Genomic DNA, 20,401 nt, shown 5'->3' with positions numbered 1-20,401 from the left:
TTGGCACAAACCTGTCAGTATGAGATCACTGACGAGCTACAAATCCTTAATAAACTACCGAAATACTAAACATTCTCAGTTAAAAATGACCTGCTCTAAAATCATGCTATCCTAGTGGAAATGGCTTGGTTGTTTTTGAAATAGCTCTGCTTTGTTTTAAATGCAGAAATTAAAGTTTAACAGCTGCAAGAGATTCCAGTTCTCTGCATTAATCCTGTGGATTCTCATCTCACCTGATTTGCTGAATGATTTGCAGGATGGCATTTCCCACTGGTCCTTGCCACTGCCCAGCACCTGGGAGGTTCCCATGCTCCACACAAAGTAGAGGTTCCTTCAGTTTTCTCTATAAACACTCAGCCTGGATTCATTTTACACAACATGGCTCATTCTCAGCTTCCATGCAGGCTTGATTTGTAGTTCTTGGTATGCAAATAACTGCCCAGGGCTCCAAGAGTCTTGCTTGCACTAAGTGAAGAGTTTTAGTCCCAGGGATCTACTTATGTAATTCCTCTTCTAATTATTCCTCTCTATTTACTCTCAACATCCACATCACGGATACATCATTAGCCAGACATCAAAACAGCCCCAACTAACAGGTTTTTGTCTGTGACTGAAACTGAGCTACTCTTTTAACTGTGAAATGGATGAAAAACCTTGAGACTGGAAGGGAGAACTAAAAAAGCCCAACAGTGAAGTCTTCAGTTATCATATCTGGGAATATCAAAATTGCAGATGTCTGTGAAAAGTTTCATTGATAAGAGCTTCCTCTAGATACCATCAATAATTTCAGTAATGAGATTCTCTAGGAATTTTATCCTAGAATTGTTTCCTAATTTCCCACGTACACCAGTTGCAAATATATCTAATTTCCAGTTAGCATAAAAATAAACCCAAACTAAAGCAAAAAGAATTGTTTAGGCCACCTTGCATTTGAAAGCCCAGGTTTAAAATTCAGTACACCGAAGTTTTAACTGCACATAGGGCAAGTAACTTCTGCTGGCACCTTCTGTTAGATTATAAGCCAAGTTTCTACTTAGCTTTTCTATTTTCGGACGCCAGCTGTGTTTTCTAGACTAAAAACCAGCAAGAATCTTACAATTTCCCATGCTCAAAGAGCTACACTTCACTCTTTTGGTTTCTCTAATCTGGCTTTCTGAACTTCTGAATCCAATAAGTTGGATTTCCTGAAACCCAGGAATTTTAAAAACATAAGTATTTATCAGTAACAGTTAATCTCCTGAAAGACTTGGAGGTGAAGAATAAACAGACAAAGAGTGAAAATTACCAAACCTCACAGTATTTCAGGGAGATAAAAGTCATTAACCAGCCCAAACAAGGAGAGAAAGGTAGTTTTAAAATTATGCTTAAGTCCCTCCTGTAGCAATTTCATAGCATTGATCACCCAGCAACTAAAAAGCCATCCTGAGCCACCTCTATCTCTGCTGGGGACAATCTGAATACAGCAAGAAAGCCACTGTTGTACCTTCCAAATTAAGTAGGTCCAAGAGTGTAGTAAAATTTAATAACAACAGATGCCATAAAAAAACCCTATACATGAAAAAAACAAAATCAACAGAGACAAGTGGAACAGTAGGATGCATTTACACCAACCCTGAAATCAGCTCACCACACACTGTTCATGTGCAGGGGCCCTGGAGAGGTGCAGATTGCAGAGGGATTAGTAACACAGCAGGTTTCAAAAACAGATTGTTATGATGTTTGCAGGGAAAAAATAAGGGGCCCTGATTTCTGTCAGGATGCTTTTGATAAATGAGTCTCCCACAGGCTGGAGCTATTCTTAGTAGTCTACAAGGAGGCAAAGAGAAAAGGCAGTTGATCACCTGTTGCCATGTAAACCAAATTGCATTCATCATACAGTTTCTCCAGAAGGGTTTCAGATGTGAAGGGACAGACCAGGAGGAATGCAGCTCTGATCACATCCCTCTGCCATGCACGTCTGGCACAGCATTTAATCCTTTTAGATTGGGCCTGCATAGGCAGCAGCACAGCCAACTGCTGTGTGAGGAGAACAATGTTCCCTTCCTCGGGGACACAGGAGCACAGGAAGTCCCTTAATTAGTCTCTCAGGCCACTGAGCTTTCAGAACAGACACTTTGCCAATTAATTTTCCCTCATCTGCAGCAACTCCTGTTGTTAGGTTTTCTTTCAGTTTCCTTCACCCATCACAATCACCTGCTGTTTGCAGAGCAAAATCATCATTCTTTTTTCTTCTTCTTCTTTTTCTTCTTCACAGCTCCTGGCAGCACAGAGTTCTCTCTGTGATTGCTGTTCTGTCTCTCCTGCTGGCCATTTGCAGACACCAACCGAGGCAAATCTTTGCAGATCTGGTCACACTCTGCTGGGTCTATTATTTTCTCTTGAATATTATTCTCTCTCCTAATTTTCTTCTTCTTCTTTTTTTTCTGGTTGGGCTCTACATAGCCCTGACTCTGATCCTGGGACAATGCAGGGAAAGCACTTTGCTTCAGAATATCTGCAGCTGACACGGCAGCCTCCTGGCACCTCTGCCACTCTTGGTCACTGTCTGTGTCACTGGAAAGGTAACAAGAGGGAAGGAAGTTGTGGTGCATTTTTGCCTTGAATTCACCCAAAAGTTGGACAGCAGAGTAATCTGAGATGAGAACAGACTATAAACACCCAATGGCTCTAGGCTCCCACACCTACAGTCTGCTTTTAACCAGTCTGAAGGACAATGTGTGCTTTACACACACTAGGAGGGGAAAGAAAATCCTCCACAAACATTTCTCATTCCCCAGCACTAAAAAAGAAACAAAATTCTGGTCTAGTCAAATATAAGAGTCATAAATACACACTTCTCAAGCTCTTCAGCTTCCTATTCCCTTGTGGGAGTCCCAGCTGCCTCTGAAATGTGGGATGCAGCAGTACTGAGGAGCAGAGCAGCTGCCAGCACCTCACCTGGAGCTAACTGGCCTCCTCCTCCTCGCTGCAGGGCAAGGCTCTGGTTTCCCACAGTCTCCAGGGACAGAGGAAGAGAAGAGGCGAAAACCTGAAGTGTGGAAAGGGGGGTTTTAGACAGAATATAAAACAGAGGTGGAAGCAATCAACTGCTGTTCTCCTGGAAGGCCCAGTGCTGTTTCTGTATTTCCACAGTGCTTGACAGCAATTATTTGGGACTGTGTGGGAGGACTTGGGGCACAGAGGTCAGAGCTGCAGAGTAACAGCCCTCACAGACAGCACCAGGAATTCTTTCAGTGCAAATGTTTATTTGTCACTTGGAGGTACAGCTGGTGATGGACAGGATCCATCCCAGCTGTCAGCAATCAACAGTCACAAAACAGCCACAATGGCTGAGCCTGGAACTCACCATCATCTTCAGAGTCAGACGGTGCCAGTGAAGTCTGGGATGGTCCTGATGAGTCCTTCAAGACAGTGATGAAACTAAACAGAAAACCCCAGTCAGATCTCAGACAGGTTTGTGCAAACTGAGCTACACTTGGGTATTTCTGGGAAACAAGACTAGAGGGAGATGTTGCATAGATCCTTTTGTGTTAGTGAGGCTGCCTCAGCTCCCTGTTTCCAGAGCAGACCAGGCCTTCTCTCCTCAGCAGTGCAAGCCACAAGAACAGTTTAAAAATAGCATTTCTAAAGCCAGCTCTGAACAGCAGGAATTCCAGTTCTCCAGGGTCATACTTGTACAACAGACAGAGTGGCAGCCCAGTACCAGGCATTCTGCCAGCACAGCCCAGAATCAGGTACTGGTGAAGGTTGTAAGAATAAATCAAAGATTCTCCTGCCAGCCTTTACATGATGGAAGTCTCTTTTCTCCCCACAAGATGTCCATCACAGAGGCAAATGCAGACAAGCAGTGCTGCACAGACAGTTTTGACCAGATGGCCACAGCACATCAGCAAGGTTAGGTCACAGAATATTGGAAGCTTGTACTTAATACAGGCATGAAGGAGACAATATGTTGAATTTCCTGGGTTTAGCACACAAACACATCAGTGTAACTGACCCACAGAACACAGGTTTCAAGCCTTGCATACCTGTCTAGCATGGTTCCCAGTTTCTTTGCAACGTGTGCTCTGAACTCTGGAGTTGTCTGGAGCTCATTGTCACCCTCCTGGCGGCCGATTGCCTCAGGCCTGTTTGAAATAAGAACAAGGATTATCTCTTTCGAGGCCAGTAACATCTGGCCCTCTCACCCAAACCCTTAAAAACACATTATTCTGTTCAGATTTAAGCATCATTTCAGATTATGGTTGGACTAATTCCCCAAACAGAAACTTCCCCTTTCAGTACGAAGTATCACAAGGTACAAAGTAGAAGCAGCATAAATATTACACATTATTTTTTTCTTTAGGGAAACATTAAGTCTGAAACCAGAAGCAAAAATACCTCAGGCTTGGCTGATCTTTAGGCTGCAACCGATCCTTTCTAAAGCCCCCTGAAAAGAAAGTAGCAAAGGCTCATTTAGAGACCTGCGGCCAGGACCTCTCTAACCCTCGTCAGGAACATGTTAGAGCATAAAAACAATGCCTGCAAGACAGCGCTGGCCCAGCTGCAGGGAGAACAGCTACGAGGGGAAAGGGGCACTTCCCTCAGGCCAGGACTGACGGGAGGGGGCTCTGGGCTCGGCTGGAGGCCCGACATGGCCTCGGGAGGGCCGGGCAGAGCCCCCTCCATTTCTGACACCGGCCCCGCGGCACAGAGGGATCCCCGCGGGTCAGGATGAGCCGGAGCGGAGCGGAGCGGCGGGGAAGAGAGGGGAGGGGCCGGACCGGAGCCGCGGGGCGGGGAAGAGAAGGGAGGGCACGCTGCAGCGGGGGTGCAGAGCCCAGCCTGTCCGCCGCCTCTCACCGCTGCGCGGCTCCGCCCGCGCCGCCGCCAGCGCGGGGCAGTCCCAGGCAGCCTCCCGGAACCGCGCGGCCGCTTCCCCGCCGCCCTCCGACTCCGAGCTGCTGTCGCTGTCCGAGCCCGAGCGGCCCCTGGGCGCCGCCATCTTGCAAGCGCGGGACACGCTGGGCGCTGTGGTCCGGCCGCGGCGCATGCCGGGAGCTGTAGTCCGGCCGCATGGCATGGCGGGAGCTGTAGTCCGACACGGCTCCCATAACCGACTTTCACAAACTCATCCTTGTTTTAATCAGCTTCAGGAGGACACGGTTCGTGTCTTTGGGGCCCTGGTAACTTTCTAATCAGTTACTACACTGACGTGAATATTTTTGCTGGATGTAGAAGCTGTGTCCAACCCTGATGCTTTGCTGACAGGCTGAAAAGGAGACAGCTGCTTTGTTGATTTTCACTGCTCTTCAGGTAGGACTGCTGTGTGTGTTCCTCATGCCATCAGCACTGTCACGTGCTACATTTTCATCTCAACTTGAAATTTTTTGGTGTGATACCATTTTGCTGTGGGTTTTGCCAAGCCTACGTGCTGCTGAAAGCAGCAGGAAGACTCCGTATAAGTGTTTTTATCCTCCTGGACACTTCCTGGCTGGCACCTTCCAACCTTCCCACTAGAACTGTGCAGGCTCAGGCCACCTGGCAGCAGACAGGCCACTGACAATATCCTTGGGCTCTTTCTTGGCACTGGCTTCTCTTTGTTTCTTCACCGTTCCCTCATAAAACTCACTTTCTTTAGTGGAAGACCTTGGGTTTAGGATTCACCCATTCTCCATTGTGTAAAAACCAAGCAATTTTGGGCTGTCTTGTACCTTGGAGTCCTCAGAGCTGGGACAAACCCTCCAGAAGTGCCTTCTTGGGCAGGTCACCTCCTCTCCCTCGCTTTGGTCCCTCTGTTTCTTTGGTTTCTCACAACTGTATAAATACCTTTATCAAGCTCTAAATACCTTTATCAAGCTCTCTGTTTCCATCCTGGAGTTTCACAGCTCAGATTCTTTCCATCCTGAATCTGTTTCTCAGCTCAGATCCTTAACACTCTACACTCGTAAGTCAACAATTTGTTTCCCTCAAACTTCCTTCCTTCCCCTTCCGTCCTTCCTTCCTTTTCCGTCCTTTTCTGTTCTGCCTTCCTGCTGGGCCCGAGCATTCGCTACGAACTTCTCGCAGTCCCCGCGGCCGCCGTTTGGACGCGGCCCGCACCGCTCCGGGCAGCCGAGCTGCCCACGCCCGCAGAGCCGGGGGTCGCGGCGGGGCCGAGCAGCGCGGCCCGTTCGCCCCGGAGGAGCCCGAGGTAACGAGCACCCGTGGGGCCGGGGCTGAGGAGGGGCGGCGGCGGCGGGCGGGTGTCGCTGCCCGCGGCCCCCCCGGCCCGGTTGGCGGAGCCGCGGCGGTCGGTGGGGCGGGGGCCGGGCCCTTCCGCCGGCCGCGCTTCCGGGCGGTCAGGTGACGGGGCCCGGCGGAGCGGCGGCTCGGCTCGGGCGCTGCGGGGAGCCCGGACCCGCCGGTGAGCAGGGCCGGGCCGGGCGGGGCGGGGGACGGTAAGGGGAGCCGGGGCCGGGCTGCGGCTCTGAGGCCGATCCGAGCCGGAGCCGCCTGCGCCCGCTCCAGCCGAGCGGATCGGGGACGCCGCGGGACCCCCCGGCCTCGCCCGGTGCCTCTGGAGCCGCGGAGCCCCCGGCGGGCCCGGCGCGGGTCCCCCGAGCTCCGTTCCGCGGCCCGGCGCTGCCGGCCGGGGTTTGGCCCGGAAGCGCCGAGCCGGGGCCGCAGGTGCCCGGTGTGCGCTGTGCGGGGCCGGCCCCGCTGGCTCTGGCTCGGGGTATGTCGAGAGGCGTCAGCTGCTGGTGCACGACATTGGTTGTATTATATATTAATTCTCGCTTCTTCTTAAATCACCTCTGTTGTATATAATAACTGTTGTATTTGATATTTTTACGTTTGCTGCTAACCTGGGTTAGCCAGGCACGTCTGTCTCACACAGGAAAACCATGGGGCAGCATTACCCAACTGGTTATATTACTTTTTTTTTTTCCTTTGGACCTTGTGAGGTAAGAGGATAAAATCTTTGTTGAAAGATTTTTCTTGGAGTCTATATTAAACCTTTATGGAATGGATTAAAAAAAAAATCAATTGGTTTAATCACCTGAGGGTTTTTACTGCTTGCATTTACAAGGTACATGGACTCCTCGGTGTTCCTGAAACACCCAAGCTGGGCCCTGGCAGCACTGCCTGTAACACAGATGTGCATTGCAGAATCCCAGTTAATGAAACCAGGCCAGGCGAGGCTGGAAGGCAAATGACTGCTTTTGCAAGAGCAAGTGAGCACATGAATTAATGTTTTGGGACCACTTTGTGGTGATATTAAGAAGCAGGTGCCCAATGCTGTACAGGTTACAGGAAATGAAAAGATGAACTCGAGAAATGTTTCCAAGGAGTTAAAATGTAACATGTTTGGGGGACAGAGAAGAGTAAAAAGGTAGTGAGAGATAAATATGTATTTAATGATTAACAACAGGACAGTCATGTGTTAGTTAAAATATCTAAAATGACTGTCAAGAAGTCAGTACACTTCTAGACACTGTCAGCAGTTTTCAGCTAAGATTACCTGGTTGTACTTGAAGCCCAGGCAAGTGTAATATGTTAAGTATCAAGATTGTTGTTAAACTTATGAGTGGGCATTTTTATATAAACTCTCAGTAGTAGTTTTAGATTTAAATTGATTTCCTAATATGAATATTCCTTTTGTAAATATTTTTAAGTGTCAGAAAATGACACTATTACCTTAGGGATAAGAAAAACACACTGACAAATCTTCTTTTTGATTTAAACTGCAAAAGGTTCAGGAACTAAATCAGAACTTGTTTCATTAACAAACTAGATTTGGATTATTTAAATTTCAGTAATCTTAGCTAAAATAAAATTCATTAGGAAAGAAATATGGAAAAGGGTCTTTCCTGTGGAATTGACATCCAACCGTGCTGCTTTTTTTAACTTCATTGTTATGGCAAAGAGGAACCAACTTTGGGTTTTGCTAATAAACTAACCAGACTTCTATATCCTCACCAGAACTTTGTCTCATTGTTCATGAAAAAAATTAAATACTTGAGACATCCTAATATCGTGCTGTGAACACATATTCCAGGACTGTTCTGTATAGGTGAAATTAGCTTCTAATTTATACTCCCTCTTTGCCTTTCCCAGGTTGAATTAATGTTCACCTACTGTTTCCAGCAGATTTTTTTTGTTTACCTTAACTTATGGTGAAAACTCCTCTAGGCTGTCCTGAAGTGTTTTTGCTGTGTTTTGAGGCTGGGCAGTGAACTTTGGCAAATGCAGTCATTGGCTGAGTTCAGAAGTGTGATCTCTGACAGTACCACTCAGCTCGTGCTTTCCTGGTGTGCAGTAGATTTACAGATGAAGTTTTAAAAATATTAGAGGGAAATTTCTTTTTTACTGGCTGTTAGTGAGATCTGTACCCAGCACATGGACATTCCCAGGCCCCTGCACTTACTCTTGCCGTGGATCTCCTGTGCTCTTGGCTGTCATCCAGCTCCTTTTGGAGTTCCACCCTCTCAGGTACCTCCACTGCCATGTCTTCATGCTCCACCAGGTTTCTGTATTTATTTAGGAAGCCTACTTGCAAATGAGTTCCTTGTTTCTTAACTGTTCATCTGCTGCCACTCCTGATTCTTGGATGTAGTAAAGGTCAGTCATTCTTCAGAACAACCTTTTGGGATATAACATAGGGATTGTGGTTTGAAGGAAATAAACAGCTAATCTAGATGGGTTTATGGAACAAAGATACCATTTTCCTGTAAATATGTAGAAATCAAAGAAGAAAGAGAAAAGGCAAGATCTCTGAATGCCGGCAGTTAGGTATCAGCTGATTTTTATATCCTTTCCCTTGTTTTGTTTGTTGCTCATCATGCCTCCAGGGTTGATTTGGAGACCTGATCTGAAGGATAAGTTTGTAGCAAACCTTGACTGGCATCCCTCAATTGTGTTTACTTAACCCAGAAGTCGTGTTCTATCCCAGTGTACTTACTCACAGTCTTCCTCCCAAACTCTAAAGAAAATTGAGAATTGGGTTGGTTTGGCCTGTTGTGATAGTTGTTGATTTTTTTTAGTTTGTGATTTGCTTATGGTTTGTTGTTTTTTTTTTTCCCTATAGAGTTTTGTCTCAGAGTTCAAGAAGTATGAGTGACTGTTCAATTTTGAGCTCATTCTGTGCTCAGAACAAGTTCCATTTGCAGTTGAATTTGTACTTTACGACTCAGAGTACACTCACAAGCTACACAATATATGATTATCAAATGTAAATTTGGCCCCTGGAAACTGTTCCACATTTGCTTCTTTGTGTATGTGCAGATGTACAGAGCCCAGCAGCACCTGTTACAGACCAGTTATGTTAAACTGGGATATTCCAGGGATAAAAGCAAATGTTTGAGAAGGCTTTTATTATTTTTACTGTTGCCTTTTACTATGGTTTTGATATTTTAAATTGGTTATGTCCTAACAGGTCACTGGGCCTCATCAGCCAATGAACAAATACTTAGGAGAGGATCCCCAGCAGAGATTAAGGAATGACCTGTTCTAGGAAAGGAGATTCAGTGCCTGTTGCATTATGTCATTCTAATCTTTCTTCTGTCTCAGCCATCTTTATTCCATATCATTACTAATATTTCTCTGGATTTCTTTGTCATCCTTCTTCATAACATTTTATTTATTTGTTGTAGTTACTAAAACTGAGGGTTTTTTCAGTAAGTTTTTGTGGAGATACAGATTTTATCTTTTTGACAAGTCTTCAGATTCATTGTGTTAATATACAGAATTTAATTTGGAAAAGGGAACTTTTTTTTCCACATTGCTATTAGGGACTCAGAATTTATTTATTTGCCTCTTGTACACTTCCTGTCCTTGTGTCATATGTCAGGATGTTTCTTGTGACCATTCTGTAAAGGGATGCAGTATTTTTACAGTGTGTTGAACTCCTTGGCTTTAAGGAGGTTTTCTCAATTTTTATATTAATATATGTAGGTCCAAGTTGATAAGTTTTCACTTGAACTACTGGGCAAGACAGGCTGAAGATTCTGGTTGTAAGGATGTGTGAAAAATCCAAGTGTCTTTGGCATACAGTTTGTAGGTTGGCAGCGTTTCCATCTGCCTTGCTCTAACATGGATTTTAATTTTGTACAAGGAACTGGGTGTAAATGGAGTTGTGGTGTGAAATGCTCAGAGTCAGCACTACTGAAAGCAGCGTATGTTGAAGTGCAGCATCTGTGAATACAAATCTGCCCTTCTGGGACACTGTGCAAAATGATGTAACGGAGTGAAAAAGCTCTGCAGAGATAGATTTCACCTGCTGGAACTGAGGCTTTGCTGCAATGCTTCCCAAGGCCCGGGTGTGATGCTTTCCTGGCTGTGCAGTGGGATGGTGTTGTAGGAAAAAAGCTGTTGGCAATAACAGCTGGAGATCCTGAGGCTTTAGTTTGCTGTCCTGCACCTAAGCTGCAGCTCTGCTACAAAGAGGCAACACTAAGGAAAGCCTTTAGTGCTTGGGGGGTAAGTTGGAAAAGAAATTTCCTTCTAAAAAATTCAGGTTGCCCTTTGAAAATGCTTCACTGTTTGTACACTTGCAAAAAGTTCAGATAATCTGAATCACCTGTTTGTTTCTCACAGCTTTATCTAAGTATTCCTGTTCCTGCAGCTTCAACATAATGTTAGAGTTTCATGAAAAGCATAGTGAAATATTTTAAACATTTTTATTTTAGTGAATTAATTTCTGTAGCTACTGAAACTCTCTTAGTTCTTGGATTACAAATCTTGTACTGGTAAAAGTATTTCTAGAAGTGCAAATGCCTTGTGCTGAGTCTCAAATTTTTAGGTACTGTGGAGTTTATATATCAAGGAATTACACTGTAGAGGTTGTTGCTACTGAAATAAAATAAATGCTGTTCTTTGGTAAATATGATTATGTTAATGAGAGACAAAAGCATGGAAGAAAAATTCAAGCACATTAAGGTAAAATTTTCAACACTTGTGCATTACTACCTTACTACTAGGTTATAAATGTTTAATAGTTTGAAAATACTAGAAATGTTTGATAGTCATTTCAACACTGCTGTGATAGCACCTATATACTGCTCAGGAGAGAATTCAAGTTCTAAGCTACCTTTGCTTGCCATTATTGTCATTAATGTTCCAAACTAATGAACATTGAACTTAAAACCCTGCATTGCCAGCCTGTTAAAACTGTGAATTATTTAATTATTAAATTCTGCTTCTGACTGCACTCTCAGTTATAAGTTGTGTTGAATTTTGGAAGAGCATGGGGAGCTCATTCTCCTTTCAGCAAATGGCATTTAGGAGAAAATACAAGGGGGTTGTTTTGGCTGTGGATGCTTATCAGTGACAGTAAAATACAGGTCACACTGTGGGACTGTAAAGTAGCTTAGTCTCTAAAAAAAGATCCCTCTTGGCTACGTTAAACTAAAACCATCAACAACAGGATTCAAGGGCTTCTTAGATAAGTCACTACCAGTTTGGAATGGGGCCAGAATGTTCATAATGCCAATAATTGTTTAGGTTTGTTTGGTTTTTTCCCTTTCTCACAGCTAGGATTCCAAGAGGAAAATTTTCTTGACTTTGTTTGAGCAGTCCTTGAGGATGGCAAGCAAAGGACCCACAGCTTCTGCATCAACAAAGAGCTCCAGTACTGGAGGGACCAGTGGCAGCAGTAGCAGTAATGGTTCTGGGGACAACACTAATCAGGACAACACTTTTGAATGCAACATCTGTTTAGACACTGCCAAGGATGCAGTTATCAGCTTGTGTGGGCACCTCTTTTGGTAAGTGCTGCAGCCCCACACACCAGCCAGAACACCATCTGTCTGATCCCATAAAAACCTGGGATGTTTGTCATTCTAGAGGAGGGACTGTGGCTTTGGTTTAGGAGGAGCTTGGGTTTGCTCCTCAGCTGCTTTTCTTTGCTTGTATTCCAGGGAATGGGTTTCCTGTGTCCTAAACTCCCTGTACTGCTGGATTATTGTGTAAAAGCAAACAAACAAGCAGCCCCACACAGACAGTTCAGTGCTCATTGATACTGTTTGCTTATGTGTGTTATTTTATTTGTGCTGTCTGGCCTAGCACAGATATGTTCTTTAGACCTAAATTCCTTTCTGACCTCTGCATACCTAAACCTGGATATGAATCTGGCTTCTGTAAGCCAAATTGTAGTTTCTCCTCCAGGCTTGCTCTTTTTTCCTTTGAAACCATAAAAAAAGAAAAAAAATAGTCAATAAGCTTTTACATATGGGCAATTTCTCTTTTCCCGTGATATTGCACTTGTGTTAGGAACTTTTTAATTTGACTTAGAAGTAATGTACAGCACAGATATATGTGCATAATTTCTGATGTGGGTAACTTAGTTTGAATATACCCTTTCTTGAATGTGAAGGAGTTAAGGATTGACATGGCCAAATGTGGGGGGGTTGGAGTTTATTTTACACAGTGGGCTAAATCCTTAATTAAAAGAAGCCTGAAAGTGTTTTTCTCCTGTGTAAATATACATAACATCTGAAAATCCAGGATTTTATTTGGGGAGATGGAAAATCACTGGCTTAGGGCATGTTAAGATAAAATAACATTAAATTATTGTACAAAAGGATTTGGAGTAATGGAACCTTAAAAGTACCCGGTGTCTTGTCTGAATGGTGTTATTGAGACCATTTTGAAAGCAGATGGCTGTTTAGGAGTTTTATCTTGTAGCTTGTTTGTCTTTGACCCTTTTTTAATTTGCCATAGCAATTTAATCTGTTTAATGGGAATTTCTCTGCCCTGAGCAACTGAGTCTGATCTCAATAGCTGACCCTGCTCTGAGCATCAGGTTGGACTAGAGGCTACCTGAGGTACCATCCAGCCTTAGTTATTCCATAATTCTGTGAATGTGGCTGATGTTTCAGCTCAATTTCTAGGATCCTAAACTCTCATTACTGACATCTTGGCTCTGGGATAGCTTTTCATGGTATCAGAAGAGAAAATCTGTACAATAAACCCTAAGAATAATGCAGCCTCTGTCTGGGCCTTTGGTTTGGATGAGGACCCAGGAGTGGGAGATGCACAGAACCACATTAGGAATTTAGATTGTGTAACCTGAAAAAAAACCAGTGGAGATCAGTCTTGGGCTGTGTTTGCAAAAATGGTTTTAATGGGAGGCTGCAGAACTGGCCCAGCTGGATTCCAGGATTCTGTTGTCACCAAGCTGCATTATCCCTGTACACTGCACATTTGTCATATAGAGTTCAGTAACTAATTCTATTTTCCTCCCTTTTTCTGCTCTGTGAACAAATTGTCCTGGGAATGCTCACAGTTGGCCTTGTTTACATCAGGTAAGACAGGTTTTCTTTTACTTTGTCTTTCATCAGCTCCAGTTGCTCAATAAAGCCCTTGGTTCTCTGGAGTATCCCCCTCTTTTCAAATGCTTTTCTCTCCAGGGCAGTCACAACCTGCTCATGCAGCTTAATGTGCAACAGCTTGCAATCTGCTCTTTGAGCAACAAGAAAACTTAGATTCTGTTCCACTTGCCTCCACTTCTGAGTTTCTTAAACCCTGCATAATTGCAGTTTTGGTACAATTACTGTTGGAGCTTGCAGGGTTTAGTTTGCAGGTTTAAGTGCTGAGTGTACTTCTCTTTGCATACATAGTGTTTTACACTGTGGTGCCATTATAGAGAAGGTGGATGACAGGAAGGCCATCTGTGCTAGCCCTTGCCTTTGCAGGACTGCTCATTCTCTTTATTTCTTATTTTACTCCAGTGGAGATCTGAATGTGTCCACATCAGCAAGCTGTTCCCACCAGAACAACAGCCAAAGTGCCAACTCCACTTTGGGGAGTACTTGGCACTTACTAAAGTGTTTTTAAAGCTCCAAAACTTTGTGAGAAATTGCTAAAGTCTTTCTGCCTGCCTGCAAATGATGTTTGCATAGTTATTTTTGTGGTATTTTAGTAGTTTTCTTATAATTTCCTTTCTTTTAGTGGCTAGAGACCAGGCCAAACAGACAAGTGTGTCCTGTATGCAAAGCAGGAATCAGTCGAGATAAAGTTATTCCTCTCTATGGAAGAGGTAGCACTGGGCAACAGGACCCCAGGTAAGAAACCTAAATGCAACTATTTTCATTTGAAAATTAAAGATGAAACTGTAGTTTAAGGTCTTAAGATTAAGCTGTTAAAGTGCTGGATTCTCAGTTTTAAATACTTTGTCAAAAGACATAGATCTGATATTTCTGCCAAATATTTCTGGCTTTTTCAGGGCTGGGTTTGCACACATTTCTTATTCTTGGCAATTAATTTTAATTTGAATCAAGTGTTAATTATCAGTTACAAGTGGCAGGTTGCAATGATTGTTGTCTGACCAGAGAAGCTTATATTAAATGTTCACATCCTCAGTTTTTAGCCTTTGCAATGGGTATTTGTTATTCAAAAGTGCAGCGTTATGTGCTGCTGGAGGTCCAAAGCTGCTGTTGGCTCTCTCACACACTGCTCCAGCCCTGCTGGATGGCCCCAGGACACTGTCAGGAGACTGTTTTTTATGGTGGTTCTGATTACTAGCCAGTCTACTGCAGATACTGTTGTCACATGTCCTTGCACTTGAGCTAATTTCACAACTTCCTGCAGAGAGAAAACTCCACCACGACCCCAAGGACAGAGACCTGAACCAGAGAACAGAGGGGTGAGTGATCAAACGAGCTTGAGTGGTTTAGTTGTTATTGGTAGTGGTATTTATTCATCCTGGAGGACATAATGTGTGTGAGAGAACCTGCATGAGGATCCTGCAGCTTACACATCCTGCTCTTCCCCAGCTGGCTGTTCATGAATCATTGCTAGCTGTGGTGTGGCACAGAGCTCCACTCCTGTGGTACCTTTAGCATCCCAAAGAACAGCCCAACTTGGATCATGCTTCATGAACACAGCCCAGTGTGTTACCACTGGAAAAGCTTTTCATACTTGATTGTTCTCCATGTTTAAATACAAGGAACACTTTGCTTTGAAAATTCTTTGTGCAAGTGTATTTCTGTCAAAATTTATGTGTCATTAATTAATCCACATATTAATTTAGATTTTTGACACTGACACCTGCTTCTCTCATTTCAATGGGATGTTACTGTACCATGGCATTACAAGCAAGAGAAAGCCAATATCTGTTGGATACATGATTTGAAGAGGGATCTGTGGTTTTGTTGAGGAGATTCCATAGGGTGAATGTAAACAGAAGCTGGCACAGATGGAGCAGATGTGGGAGTAGGTGGTAGGACAGACCACAGTGTTCTTCAGCACGGTGGCAGCAAGCATGACCTGATGAAACAATGGCACATTTCCATGTAACTCAGCCTGAGCTCCTTGGAGAGGATTGTCTCCCTCATGCTTCAAGCAGACAACTCTGCAGGGTATGATTAAGGTGCATTTCTGTATTGAATGTATTGGGAGTTCAGCTGTTCTCTTTCACTAGGGCATTGCTGCCTTATTAAATCAGCTCCTGTACCTTACTTGAACCTTTCTGCTGGTGCTGCTGTAAATCAGAGGGATGGGGTATGAAGGCAGTGGTGCTGTTCTCTTCAGATCCTGTGCCTGCCACAGAGAGCTCTGCTGTCCTTCAGAGTTAATGGCAAAATGCTTGAGAGTATGGTCAAAAGACCAACTCCTCAAACCAAGGCTCAACCAAGAAACATTTGGCTTTTATCATATCAGTAAAATCAACTGTCCTCCCATTGTTGGTGGTCATAAACCAGAGGGTCTTTCAGAACTGGTATCACTGCTTTAATCCTGAGGTGAGAGGACAGAATGCTGGATTACAGAACTGTGGGCTCTCCACAGTGTTTAGGCATGACACAAACCCCTAGATTCACACACAGTCAGTTCTCAAGCAGCACACTGCTTCTGCAGAGCAGGATTCCTCTCAATTCAGAACACTTATCATTTGAATTGATGTGGTATTTTAGTCTGGATCCCACAGGGTCAGTGTTATTGCATTGCAACTTCCTTTTTTCCTCCTTTCCTTATGTCTTGCATTCCTGCCCCAGGTGATTTTGCCACCTTAATTTGAGTCCCCATGGTAAATTTTTTGTGGTTTTCCTATGCATCCCACTGGCAATTTATCATTCCACTGAATGTTTAACTGATGCACATGTATCACAAAAAGCAATTTAGGTTATTTTCTGAAGTACCTTTCCTATATGGCTAACAGCTGTAAACACATGATACATTGTTAAGACATTCTAAATGGAATTCTTTCTGTCGATTTTGATACGTTGGCAGATACCTTCTATTTTAAGTTGAGAAAGGTTACAGTTGAGAAACACTGTCCTAATTTGTGGCTCCCAAACAAGAACTGCAGTTGCTAGTTTTCATTTTCTCAAACCTTTGGGTTGCTGGCTGAATTTGCTGCTGTCTGAAACATTTTAAATCCAGGAGAGCCAAGGGGATATCTACAAAAGTGTGTCAGACTGAAAGTTGCCAGACAGCTTGGCCCTCCTTCAGCCGTGGGAAAGCCAGTGAGAGGGAATGTCTGCACATCCACAAAATACCCTGAAATAGGCTCTAAGTGATTGTTACCTGTTTTGTCTTCTGTTCTTTGTTCTCTGCAGGGATTCCAGGGCTTTGGGTTTGGTGATGGTGGCTTCCAGATGTCCTTTGGAATTGGGGCGTTTCCCTTTGGTATATTTGCAACAGCCTTCAACATAAACGACGGGCGACCTCCTCCAGGTACCACGGATCCTCCTCCTGTCCCATCACAGACATTTTCCAAACTCCTAAATAACCTGCTAAATGGCAAAACATTCTGAACAGTAACCAGTGTTGTCAATAGAAACAGGAAACGAGGGCAAAACCGCTCTCTAGAGAACATGGTCTGTGGCTGGTATGTTTTGTACACAGACTCATAAAAGAAGCAAGTTTGTAATTTCCATATAATTTGCTGAAGGCCCTCCTGGGAGACCAGTGACTGCAGAGGAACAGTGGCACTGGAGACTATTCTCCTCTAATTCAGATGTCTCCTCTGGTACACCAGCAGACTTCTCCTGAAAAATGAGACAAATTGGACTAGACTTTCTAATAATAATAAAAAGGAGTCACTAGGGGTGTATGAAGGAGACCCAGATTTTAAAAACAGCATGAAAGGACCATTTCCTGAAAGATGAGAAGGAAAAATTTAAACTAGTGCTCTGTACCACAAAATTATGAATGCAAAGATTGTCTCAGAGATAAATTTCTGAAAAATGAACAGTTATCTGTATTCTACAAGAAGTAACTTTCCACTGAAATTACTTCATGTTTTTGATTAACAAAAATCAGTTGGGTTACTCCAAGGGGTGACCTTGCTCTCTAACAATGAAGTAATCCCTAGAGAACCTCCTCCCCATCTTCAGTGTAGACAAACTGAATCTGTTTTGGACAAGAACACCTACTGGCCAGGGTTTTTTGAACTTACTTTGTGAAAGGTTATGCCTGGCAAATCTTCCACCATGTCATATGGCACAGGAATTATGAAGAACAAACTCATTCTTCACATCACACCAGCATTGCCATGGTCCTGTGCTGTCCTTGGGTCAAATTATCTTCCCTATTAATTATAGTTCAGTGTCCCCTGAAAATCTGCTGGGGGTGGGACTGAACTAAGGAGTCCTGCTTTGAGACACTTGTCTTCCTTCTGATCTGCCCATGCAGCCAGCCAGGCTGAGGGTAGGAAGTAGCAACTTTCTCACCAAGCAGATTCATTCTTAGCATATTTTTCAATGTATGAACATACTATATTCAGAATATACACAATCGCAGAGAAAAGGAAGGAGCTGAACTGTTGTTTGTTTTTTTTACTTCCTGTTTTCCAGCTGTTCCAGGGACTCCTCAATATGTGGATGAGCAGTTCCTTTCCCGCCTCTTCCTGTTTGTGGCGCTGGTGATAATGTTCTGGCTGTTGATTGCATAAGTCTTTTCCATTGTTCTATATATTCATGACCAACAAGGCCACTGAAACAGTTACAAACTGCATCCCCATCCCATTTTAAACCTCTTGGTGTCTGGTTCCATAGCTACCTATGGGCTTCAGGAATTGGTGGTACCACAGCACAATGAGGAATCTCACATTTTGCACCAGAGTCGGTAATTAAAACATTCGTTTAAAAGTGTATTTCAGCTCAGATATCTTGTACAACAGGTTCCTGCCACAAACCATGGGCCTCGAGTTGAGCTGCACTCCGAAAGGGAGTGCTGCTTTGAAATCCTGTGCCAATCAGTGACACCAGGCCTGTGGGATACACAGTTATCCCAGCAGACTGGGCAGGTAAGGAAACTTCTCCAGTGTGACCAGTATCTCCTGCTTTGCAACCACGATGGATCTGCCAGAGCTGCAGATGTTATTTAATGTCTCCATCAACATCTGACCTTCTCCAGGAAATGATCCCCAGCACTGCTGGGACTCTCTGGGGCACAGCACGTGATGCAGGCAGAGCCAGCTCTGGAGACTGGTTCCAGTTTCTTTTCTGTCTGTTATTTCCCAGCGTGATGGAAAACCCTTCCTGATGGTTCTCATGGCTGTTAGAAGAAGAGATACAAATTTATGCTGCAATTTTTTAAAGCCTGAGCATGCTGGAGCCAGCCACTGGAAGATTCTCTGGCTGTGGAGCCAGGTGGGGTTGCTGGAGCCAGCCCAGTTCCTCACTGACAAACAGTGTTGTGTTCCCCTGCTCTGTGCAGCACCTGGGCTGCACTCCTGGATAATCCCCTCCCAACCTCGTCACTGTAGCGACATTTATCTTTCTCAAGGCTTTGAGACTTTCTACACAAGGTCATGTACTCCAGATAAAATCCTATTACAGACCTGAGATCAGCTTGTCTGGGGAGAGGAACAAAAAGCATCTTTACGTGAGTTTTGAGGTAAAACTTGTCATACTGTAAAATGACACAGGAGGAGACCTGAGATCCTGCCTCTGCCAGCACATGCTCAGTAGGGAACATTTGGAAGACCTTCTCTCTGCAGGTGCACACAGACCTTCTCCCGTGCCACAGCAGAACAGCTACAGCGCCAGAGTCTCTGCAGCTAAAATCTACCAAAGATTTTAATTTGAAGTGCTGGAGGAGACCACAACCATTAATGTGCTGAGGGGATATTGCAGAAGGTGAGCAATCTGCAGCCACTTTGGAATCCTGTTGGGTATTCAGCTTTAAAGAGTACTCCTGATGTATTTGTGTAGATTCCTTCAAAACAGGTATGAGAGATTCCCTAGCAAGATGAACTGTTCATATTTCTCTGACTAGGCAATTCCATTTTTTTTTCTCTTACTGTTTTTAGATTTTTTTGATTCCGGTTGCTCGTAGTCATAATGATTTCCTGCGAGATGAATGTTGTGACTTCCCTGGCAGTAGACAGAAAAACTGAAAAGCAAATCAATTGATAGAAACTTTGTTTCAATAGCTTGGGATTTTTTAGTGTATGGCAGAGTTTCCTGGGCAGAACACCTTTAATTAATTGTTATAGAAGTTTATTTATGTAATTATAAACTGTTTCCTTTTAGTGTCAAGACAGAGTATGACTGAAGTTTAACTTGCCTACCTCCAAAATTCCATCTGGCAAGTAGAATGTTGCAAAGCTTCTGCAGTGTTTTGTCATGTCAGATTTATACCTGACTCAATGATAATCTGACAGAATATATTGCTCAACTATTTATAGTTGAGGTGGTGCTTCAGCTTTTGCTGTGTGACACTTCTGAGTAGCTGAACTTTGGCATAGGCTTCTTCTCAGGTGTGCAACTTGGTAACTGGGGCCCTTCCCAGGAGGACAGGCTGTTTTGTTTGGTTGTCCTACAATGTCGCAGCTTTGGGTTCCTCTCCTGCGCAGTCAGCACCACCTGCTGATGGAAAGGGAAGGTTCATGTGACAGTAAGGGATGGATTCCTTCTCCTTTTGTACGGAGAAACTCGATGCTGAGAGGTTATGCAGGGAGGAGAAAGGTAGCTCTTTGAAGCCTTTATCCCATAAAGAGGATAGAGAAGTGACTGCAAGAGATTCAAGAGGTACTGAAATATATTTAATTATTACATTTTAAAAACCAGAATTTTAATGGATCGGGGGTGGGGATTTCCATCTAGGAGTGCGAGAGATAATGGATTTAGAGAAGGCTGCAGAAGCATGACTAAGAGCTCTTATTTTCCGGCAATTCAAGGATGAAATAGTCTAAAAGTGTTAACGCTTGGTTCCCCGTTTCCCTGGTGTGCTTTTGTATGTACCCCTTCCCGTAACCCGACCGCACACGGCCCGGACGGCTCGGTTAGTGCGTTACCGTTCCTCCTCACTAATTTTCACTGTTGTGAAAGTGATTTAGAATTAAAAAATGGTTTTACATTGAGCGGAGTGCGCCGCCGTTCCTTTGCGCTGCCTGGGGCCGGGAGCGGGAGCGGCGGGGCCCGCCCGGGGCCGCGGCACGTGCGGGGCGGGGCTGCGGGCGGGGAGCGCCGCCATTGGCCAGTGGCGCGGAAAG

The 20,401-nt window shown here is 44.2% G+C and overlaps 2 protein-coding genes across 4 annotated transcripts; one reads left to right on the top strand and one right to left on the bottom strand.

Moving 5' to 3' along the window:
- Window positions 1-1,491: 1,491 nt before the first annotated feature.
- Window positions 1,492-4,999, bottom strand: C18H12orf43 (chromosome 18 C12orf43 homolog). The gene is made up of 6 exons (XM_066562189.1): window positions 4,843-4,999; window positions 4,381-4,429; window positions 4,029-4,127; window positions 3,347-3,420; window positions 2,938-3,028; window positions 1,492-2,553 (listed from the first exon to the last, which is right to left on the bottom strand). The coding sequence occupies exons 1-6, from the start codon at window positions 4,982-4,984 to the stop codon at window positions 2,217-2,219; spliced, it is 792 nt and encodes a 263-aa protein (XP_066418286.1). The 5' UTR covers window positions 4,985-4,999; the 3' UTR covers window positions 1,492-2,216.
- A 1,073-nt stretch (window positions 5,000-6,072) lies between these two features.
- Window positions 6,073-20,269, top strand: RNF185 (ring finger protein 185). Of its 3 annotated transcripts, XM_066562296.1 has the most exons (8): window positions 6,340-6,385; window positions 10,076-10,440; window positions 11,493-11,726; window positions 13,247-13,265; window positions 13,912-14,024; window positions 14,551-14,605; window positions 16,518-16,635; window positions 17,757-20,269. In XM_066562296.1, the coding sequence occupies exons 3-8, from the start codon at window positions 11,545-11,547 to the stop codon at window positions 17,852-17,854; spliced, it is 585 nt and encodes a 194-aa protein (XP_066418393.1). In that variant the 5' UTR covers window positions 6,340-6,385; window positions 10,076-10,440; window positions 11,493-11,544; the 3' UTR covers window positions 17,855-20,269. The 3 variants fall into 3 exon arrangements, with proteins under 3 accessions (XP_066418394.1, XP_066418392.1, XP_066418393.1); XM_066562297.1 differs by lacking the exons at window positions 6,340-6,385; window positions 10,076-10,440 and adding an exon at window positions 6,073-6,172; XM_066562295.1 differs by lacking the exon at window positions 10,076-10,440 and having other exon boundaries at window positions 6,280-6,385.
- Window positions 20,270-20,401: the final 132 nt, after the last annotated feature.

The sequence above is a fragment of the Molothrus aeneus genome, chromosome 18, assembly GCF_037042795.1.
Source record: "Molothrus aeneus isolate 106 chromosome 18, BPBGC_Maene_1.0, whole genome shotgun sequence".
Taxonomy (NCBI): Eukaryota; Metazoa; Chordata; class Aves; order Passeriformes; family Icteridae; genus Molothrus; species Molothrus aeneus.
Note: the sequence above shows the minus strand (reverse complement) of the source record. Positions and strands in the feature narration are given on the sequence as shown.